The 8,652-nt window shown below is 58.6% G+C and overlaps 1 protein-coding gene across 1 annotated transcript; it reads right to left on the bottom strand.

Moving 5' to 3' along the window:
* Nucleotides 1-374: 374 nt before the first annotated feature.
* LOC130610101 (serine/threonine-protein phosphatase 2A 65 kDa regulatory subunit A alpha isoform-like) lies at nt 375-8,243 on the bottom strand (the record flags this gene model as incomplete). The annotated part of the gene is made up of 5 exons (XM_057429682.1): nt 375-483; nt 4,350-4,492; nt 6,155-6,309; nt 7,126-7,186; nt 8,070-8,243. Coding segments are annotated over 5 exons (642 nt in total), but the record flags the coding sequence as incomplete, so codon positions are not given.
* Between the last annotated feature and the right edge of the window lie 409 nt (nt 8,244-8,652).

Genomic DNA, 8,652 nt, shown 5'->3' with positions numbered 1-8,652 from the left:
ATACCCCCCATACCCCCTATACCCCCCATAGGCCCCATAGCGCCCCATACCCCCCATACCCCCCATATGCCCCATACCCCCTATACCCCCCATAGGCCCCATAGCGCCCCATAGCCCCCATACCCCCCATATGCCCCATACCCCCTATACCCCCCATATGCCCCATAGGCCCCATAGCCCCCATACCCCCCATATGCCCCATACCCCCTATACCCCCCATAGGCCCCATAGCGCCCCATAGCCCCCATATGCCCCATACCCCCTATACCCCCCATAGGCCCCATAGTGCCCCATAGCCCCCATACCCCCCATAGGCCCCATAGCGCCCCATAGCGCCCCATAGCCCCCATACCCCCCATAGCGCCCCATAGCGCCCCATAGCGCCCCTGACCCGTCAGGGCCTCCTGGGCGAAGTACTTGACGTCCACGTCCTGGTCCTGGGTGAGCTTCTCCAGCACCGGCTTCACCTCGGCCTGCAGGGTCCTATGGGAGCAGGGGGGCACCCATGGGTGTCAATGGGTGCTATGGGGGTCAATGGGTGCTGTGGGTGTCAATGGGTGTCAATGGGTGTCAGTGGGTGTCAGTGGGTGCTGTGGGTGTCAATGGGTGCTATGGGGGTCAATGGGTGTCAATGGGTGTCAGTGGGTGTCAGTGGGTGCTGTGGGTGTCAATGGGTGCTATGGGTGTCAATGGGTGTCAATGGGTGTCAGTGGGTGTCAGTGGGTGCTGTGGGTGTCAATGGGTGCTATGGGGGTCAATGGGTGTCAATGGGTGTCAGTGGGTGTCAGTGGGTGCTGTGGGTGTCAATGGGTGCTATGGGGGTCAATGGGTGTCAATGGGTGTCAGTGGGTGTCAGTGGGTGCTGTGGGTGTCAATGGGTGCTATGGGGGTCAATGGGTGTCAATGGGTGTCAGTGGGTGTCAGTGGGTGCTGTGGGTGTCAATGGGTGCTATGGGGGTCAATGGGTGTCAATGGGTGTCAGTGGGTGTCAGTGGGTGCTGTGGGTGTCAATGGGTGCTATGGGGGTCAATGGGTGTCAATGGGTGCTGTGGGGGTCAATGGGTGTCAATGGGTGCTACAGCTGTCAATGGGTGTCTATGGGTATCAATGGGTGCTATGGGTGTCAATGGGTGCTGTGGGTGTCAATGGGTGCTATGGGTGTCAATGGGTGCTGTGGGTGTCAATGGGTGCTATGGGGGTCAATGGGTGCTATGGGGGTCAATGGGTGTCAATGGGTGCTGTGGGGGTCAATGGGTGTCAATGGGTGCTACAGCTGTCAATGGGTGTCTATGGGTATCAATGGGTGCTATGGGTGTCAATGGGTGCTGTGGGTGTCAATGGGTGCTATGGGTGTCAATGGGTGCTGTGGGTGTCAATGGGTGCTATGGGGGTCAATGGGTGCTGTGGGGGTCAATGGGTGTCAATGGGTGCTGTGGGTGTCAATGGGTGCTATGGGGGTCAATGGGTGTCAATGGGTGCTGTGGGTGTCAATGGGTGCGATGGGGGTCAACAGGTGCTATGGGGGTCAATGGGTGCTATGGGTGTCAATGGGTGCGATGGGTGTCAATGGATGCTATGGGTGTCAATGGGTGCTGTGGGTGTCAATGAGTGCTATGTGTGTCAATGGGTTCTATGGGTGTCAGTGGGTGCTATGGGTGTCAATGGGTTCTATGGGTGTCAGTGGGTGCTATGGGTGTCAATGGGTTCTATGGGTGTCAATGGGTGCCCATAGGGTGGGTGTCTATGGGTGTCAATGGGTTTTATGGGTGTCAATGGGCGTGATGGGTGTCAATGGGTGTCTATGGGTGTCAATGGGTTCCATAAGTGTCCATGGGATGGGTGTCCATGGGTGCGATGGGTGTCAGTGGGTGTCTATGGGTGTCAATGGGTTCTATGGGTGCCATTGGTGTCCATAGGATGGGTGTCGATGGGTGCTATAGATGTCCATAGGATGGGTGTCAATGGGTGCTGATGGGTGCTATAGGTGTCCATAGGATGGGTGTCAATGGCTGCAGATGGGTGCTATAGGTGTCCATAGGATGGGTGTCAATGGCTGCAGATGGGTGCTATAGGTGTACATAGGATGGGTGTCGATGGGTGCTATGGGTGCTATAGGTGTCCATAGGATGGGTGTCAATGGCTGCAGATGGGTGCTATAGGTGTACACCTTGAACCGCACCTTGATGGGTGCTGTGTGTGTTCTATGGGTGCTGTATATGGGTGCTATGGGTGCTATAGGGTGCTCTATGGGCCCTATAGGATCTATGGGTGCTATGGGGCGCCCCATAGCGCCTTACGCTGCATCCAGGACGGGCCCCAGGCGCTGCAGGCTCTTGGCCACGTTGAAGCGGATGGTGATGGGTGCTATGGATGGGTGCTATGTATGGGTGCTATAGGGTGCTCTATAGGATCTATGGGTGCTATGGGGCGCCCCATAGCGCCTTACCCCACGTCGAGGACGGGCCCCAGGCGCTGCAGGCTCTTGGCCCCGTTCAAGTGCACCTTGATGGGTGCTATGTATGGGTGCTCTATAGGATCTATGGGTGCTCTAGGGTGCTCTATAGGCGCCATAGGATCTATGGGTGCTATGGGGCGCCCCATAGCGCCTTACCCCGCGTCCAGGACGGGCCCCAGGCACTGCAGGCTCTTGGCCACGTTGAAGCGGATGGTGATGGGTGCTATGGATGGGTGCTATGTATGGGTGCTATAGGGTGCTCTATAGGATCTATGGGTGCTCTATGGGATCTATGGGTGCTATGGGGTGCCCCATAGCGCCTTACCCCGCGTCGAGGACGGGCCCCAGGCGCTGCAGGCTCTTGGCCCCGTTCAAGTGCACCTTGATGGGTGCTATGTATGGGTGCTATAGGGTGCTCTATAGGTGCCATAGGATCTATGGGTGCTCTATGGGATCTATGGCTGCTATGGGGCGCCCCATAGCGCCTACCCCGCGTCCAGGACGGGCCCCAGGCGCTGCAGGCTCTTGGCCACGTTGAAGCGGATGGTGATGGGTGCTATGGATGGGTGCTAGGTATGGGTGCTATAGGGTGCTCTATAGGATCTATGGGTGCTCTATGGGATCTATGGGTGCTATGGGGTGCCCCATAGCGCCTTACCCCGCGTCCAGGACGGGCCCCAGGCGCTGCAGGCTCTTGGCCCCGTTCAAGTGCACCTTGATGGGTGCTATGTATGGGTGCTATAGGGTGCTCTATAGGTGCCATAGGATCTATGGGTGCTCTATGGGATCTATGGCTGCTATGGGGCGCCCCATAGCGCCTTACCCCGCGTCCAGGACGGGCCCCAGGCGCTGCAGGCTCTTGGCCACGTTGAAGCGGATGGTGATGGGTGCTATGGATGGGTGCTATGTATGGGTGCTATAGGGTGCTCTATAGGATCTATGGGTGCTCTATGGGATCTATGGGTGCTATGGGGTGCCCCATAGCGCCTTACCCCGCGTCCAGGACGGGCCCCAGGCGCTGCAGGCTCTTGGCCCCGTTCAAGTGCACCTTGATGGGTGCTATGTATGGGTGCTCTACGGTGCTCTATAGGTGCCATAGGATCTATGGGTGCTCTATGGGATCTATGGCTGCTATGGGGCGCCCCATAGCGCCTTACCCCGCGTCCAGGACGGGCCCCAGGCGCTGCAGGCTCTTGGCCACGTTGAAGCGGATGGTGATGGGTGCTATGGATGGGTGCTATAGGGTGCTCTATGGGCCCTATAGGATCTATGGATGCTATGGGGCGCCCCATAGCGCCTTACCCCGCGTCCAGGACGGGCCCCAGGCGCTGCAGGCTCTTGGCCACGTTGAAGCGGATGGTGATGGTGCTATGGATGGGTGCTATGTATGGGTGCTATAGGGTGCTCTATAGGTGCCATAGGATCTATGGGTGCTATGGGGCGCCCCATAGCGCCTTACCCCGCGTCCAGGACGGGCCCCAGGCGCTGCAGGCTCTTGGCCCCGTTCAAGTGCACCTTGATGGGTGCTATGTATGGGTGCTATAGGGTGCTCTATGGGCCCTATAGGATCTATGGATGCTATGGGGCGCCCCATAGCGCCTTACCCCGCGTCCAGGACGGGCCCCAGGCGCTGCAGGCTCTTGGCCCCGTTCAAGTGCACCTTGATGGGTGCTATGTATGGGTGCTATAGGGTGCTCTATGGGCCCTATAGGATCTATGGGTGCTATGGGGCGCCCCATAGCGCCTTACCCCGCGTCCAGGACGGGCCCCAGGCGCTGCAGGCTCTTGGCCCCGTTCAAGTGCACCTTGATGGGTGCTATGGATGGGTGCTATAGGGTGCTCTATGGGCCCTATAGGATCTATGGGTGCTATGGGGCGCCCCATAGCGCCTTACCCCACGTCGAGGATGGGCCCCAGGCGCTGCAGGCTCTTGGCCACGTTGAAGCGGACGTTGGCCACGGCGTCCCCCGCCATGCGCAGCACCGTGGGCAGCAGCTGCTGCGCCGTCAGCTCGGGCCCACACACCTCGGAGAGCACCTATGGGAGACAGCACCCATGGGTGGGGGTCAGCACCCATTGGGGGGGTCAGCACCCATGGGTGGGGGTGGATAATGGGGGTCTATGGGGTGAAAAGGCGGGGGAGGGAGAAGGAGAGAGGGGTTCAGCACCCATGGGGGTGGACAGCTCCCTATGGGAGACAGCACCCATGGGTGGGGGGGGGGTGAACACCCAAGGGTGGGGGTGGATAATGGGGGTCTATGGGGTGAAAAGGCGGGGGAGGGAGGAGGAGAGAGGGGTTCAGCACCCATGGGGGTGGACAGCTCCCTATGGGGTCAGCACCCATGGGTGGGGGGGGGTGAGCACCCATAGGGGGGTCAGCACCCAAGGGGGTGGGGTCTGATAATGGGGTCTATGGGGTGAAAAGCGAGGGGAGGGAGGAGGAGAGAGGGGTTCAGCACCCATGGGGGTGGACAGCTCCCTATGGGAGACAGCACCCATGGGTGGGGGGGTTCAGCACCCATGGGTGGGGGTGGATAATGGGGGTCTATGGGGTGAAAAGGCGGGGGAGGGAGGAGGAGAGAGGGGTTCAGCACCCATGGGGGTGGACAGCTCCCTATGGGGTCAGCACCCATGGGTGGGGGTCAGCACCCATGGGGGGGGGGGGGTGAGCACCCAAGGGGGTGGGGTCTGATAATGGGGGTCTATGGGGTGAAAAGCGGGGGGAGGGAGGAGGAGAGAGGGGTTCAGCACCCATGGGGGTGGACAGCTCCCTATGGGAGACAGCACCCATGGGTGTGGGGGGGGGTTCAGCACCCATAGGGGGATGAAGGGGTCCCATAGGGGGATGCAGGGGTCCCATAGGGGGATGCTGGGGTCCTATATGGGTGGCTCAGCACCCATAGGGATGGCTCCCAGCACCCATAGATGGGTGCCTCAGCACCCCCAGATGTCTCCCAGCACCCACAGATGGGTCCCTCAGCACCCCCAGATGTCTCCCAGCACCCACAGATGGGTGCCTCAGCACCCACCCACGTCTCCCAGCACCCATAGATGTCTCCCAGCACCCCCAGATGGGTGCCTCAGCACCCACCCACATCTCCCAGCACCCTCAGATGTCTCCCAGCACCCATAGATGGGTCCCTCAGCACCCTCAGATGTCTCCCAGCACCCACCCATGTCTCCCAGCACCCACAGATGTCTCCCAGCACCCCCAGATGGGTCCCTCAGCACCCACCCACATCTCCCAGCACCCACAGATGTCTCCCAGCACCCATAGATGGGTCCCTCAGCACCCCCAGATGTCTCCCAGCACCCATAGATGGGTCCCTCAGCACCCCCAGATGTCTCCCAGCACCCCCAGATGGGTCCCTCAGCACCCACCCACATCTCCCAGCACCCCCAGATGTCTCCCAGCACCCCCAGATGGGTCCCTCAGCACCCACCCACATCTCCCAGCACCCCCAGATGTCTCCCAGCACCCCCAGATGGGTGCCTCAGCACCCACCCACATCTCCCAGCACCCCCAGATGTCTCCCAGCACCCATAGCTGGGTCCCTCAGCACCCCCAGATGTCTCCCAGCACCCATAGCTGGGTCCCTCAGCACCCACCCACATCTCCCAACACCCACAGGGGGTTACAACGATCCCATAGAGGGTGTGTGTGTGTGTCCCCAGCACCCATGGGTGCTCAGCACCTACGTTGATGCAGAAGAGCGTGGTCATGCGGTGCAGGTAGTTGGGGTCCCCGGCCATGGCCAGCACCTTGGGCACGATGGTTCCCTGCGCCCAGCCTGGCCCGAAGCGCTCCACCAGCTTCCGCAGGTTACTGGTGGCTGCCTCCCGGATGGCGTACACTGGGAGGGGGGAAAAACCAGTATAAACCAGTATAAACCAGTATAGACCAGTATAGACCAGTATAGACCAGTGTAAACCAGTGTAAACCAGTATAGACCAGTATGGACCAGTATAGACCAGTATGGACCAGTGTAAACCAGTATAAACCAGTATGGACCAGTATGGAGGGGAGACCAGTATAAACCAGTATAGACCAGTATAGACCAGTATGGACCAGTGTAAACCAGTATAAACCAGTATGGACCAGTATGGAGGGGAGACCAGTATAAACCAGTATAGACCAGTATAGACCAGTATGGACCAGTGTAAACCAGTATAAACCAGTATGGACCAGTATGGAGGGGAGACCAGTATAAACCAGTACAGACCAGTATGGACCAGTGTAAACCAGTATAAACCAGTATGGACCAGTATGGAGGGGAGACCAGTATAAACCAGTGTAAACCAGTATAGACCAGTATGGACCAGTATCGAGTGGTTATAGCACAAAAAACAAGTATAAACCAGTACAAACCAGTATGGACCAGTATGGACCAGTATGGACCAGTATAAACCATTATGGACCATTATAGACCAGTATGGACCAGTATGGACCAGTATAAACCATTATGGACCATTATAGACCAGTATGGACCAGTATGGACCAGTATGGACCAGTATAAACCATTATGGACCATTATAGACCAGTATAAACCAGTATGGACCAGTATGGACCAGTATAAACCAGTACGGACCAGTATGGACCAGTATGGACCATTATAGACCAGTATGGACCAGTATGGACCAGTATAAACCAGTTTGGAGCAGTCCCTCACCGTGGTCGACCAGCCAGGCCATGCAGAGCGAGTTGAGCTTCTCATCGAAGAACTCCACACCCTGGGGGGGGAGATCCCATGTTATCCCATGTTATCCCATGTTATCCCATGTTAATCCCATGTTATCCCATGTTATCCCATGTTATCCCATGTTATGCCCGTTATCCCATGTTATCCCATGTTACCCCACGTTATCCCATGTTAATCCCATGTTACCCCATGTTATCCCCGTTATCCCATGTTATCCCCGTTATCCCATGTTATCCCATGTTACCCCACGTTATCCCATGTTAATCCCATGTTATCCCATGTTACCCCACGTTATCCCATGTTAATCCCATGTTACCCCACGTTATCCCATGTTATCCCACGTTATCCCATGTCTCCCCTCATCTCCCCCCTATATCTCACCCCATCTCCCCCCCATCTCCCCATATCTCCCCCCATATATCTCTGTATCTCCCCCCATACCCCCCCATATCTCCCCATACCCCCCCTATATCCCATCTCCCTCCATACCCCCATATCTCCCCCCATATCTCCCCATAACCCCCCCATATCCCTCCCATATCCCCCCCATATCTCCCCATATCCCCCCCACATCTCCCCCCACATCTCCCCCTATCTCCCCCCATCTTCCCCCATATCTCCCCCCATACCCCCCCTATATCTCCCCCTATATCCCTATGTTACCCCCCCATATCCCCCCACATCTCCCCCCACATCTCCCCCCCATCTTCCCCCATATCTCCCCCATACCGCCCCACATCTCCCCCTATCTCCCCCCCATCTTCCCCCATATCCCCCCCCACATCTCCCCCTATCTCCCCCCCATCTTCCCCCATATCCCCCCCACATCTCCCCCCATCTCCCCCCACATCTCCCCCCACATCCCCCCACATCTCCCCCCATCTCCCCCCATCTCCCCCCCCGCCGTTCCTCACCAGCTGCCCGGCCAGCAGCGGCATGTACTCGATGATGGCGAGGCGCACCCTCCACTTGGCGTCCTCAGCCAGCTCCACGATGGCCGGCAGGAGCGACTGCGACAACTGCCTGATGCCGATCACCTCGTTCACGCAGTCCAGGTTCGAGATGATGTTGAGGCGGACTTCCGGGCACTGCAACGGGCAGCCCCGAGGGGGCCTTAGAGGAAGGGGGCCTTAGAGGGGTCCTGGAAGGGGGGTAAAGGGGGGGGGGGGGGGGGGGACTTTAAAAGGGTCCTGGAAGGGGGGTAAAGGGGGGGCTAAAGGGGGGTTAAAAGGGGGTCCTGGAAGGGGGGTAAAGGGGGTTTAAAGGGGGCCTAAAGGGGGTCCTGGAAGGGGGGTAAAGGGGGTTTAAAGGGGGTCCTGGAAGGGGGGTAAAGGGGGCCTAAAGGGGCCTTAAAAGGGGGTCCTGGAAGGGGCCTTAAAAGGGGTTTAAAGGGTCCTGGAAGGGGGGTAAAGGGGGGGGCTAAAGGGGCCTTAAAAGGGGGTCCTGGAAGGGGGGTAAAGGAGGCCTAAAGGGGCCTTAAAAGGGGGTCCTGGAAGG

Source organism: Pezoporus wallicus, unplaced genomic scaffold (genome assembly GCF_028554395.1).
Source record: "Pezoporus wallicus isolate ANWC-B61680 ecotype Strahan unplaced genomic scaffold, APGP_CSIRO_Pwel_v1 contig_14430, whole genome shotgun sequence".
Taxonomy (NCBI): Eukaryota; Metazoa; Chordata; class Aves; order Psittaciformes; family Psittacidae; genus Pezoporus; species Pezoporus wallicus.
This window is presented reverse-complemented; position numbering and strand designations above follow the sequence as displayed.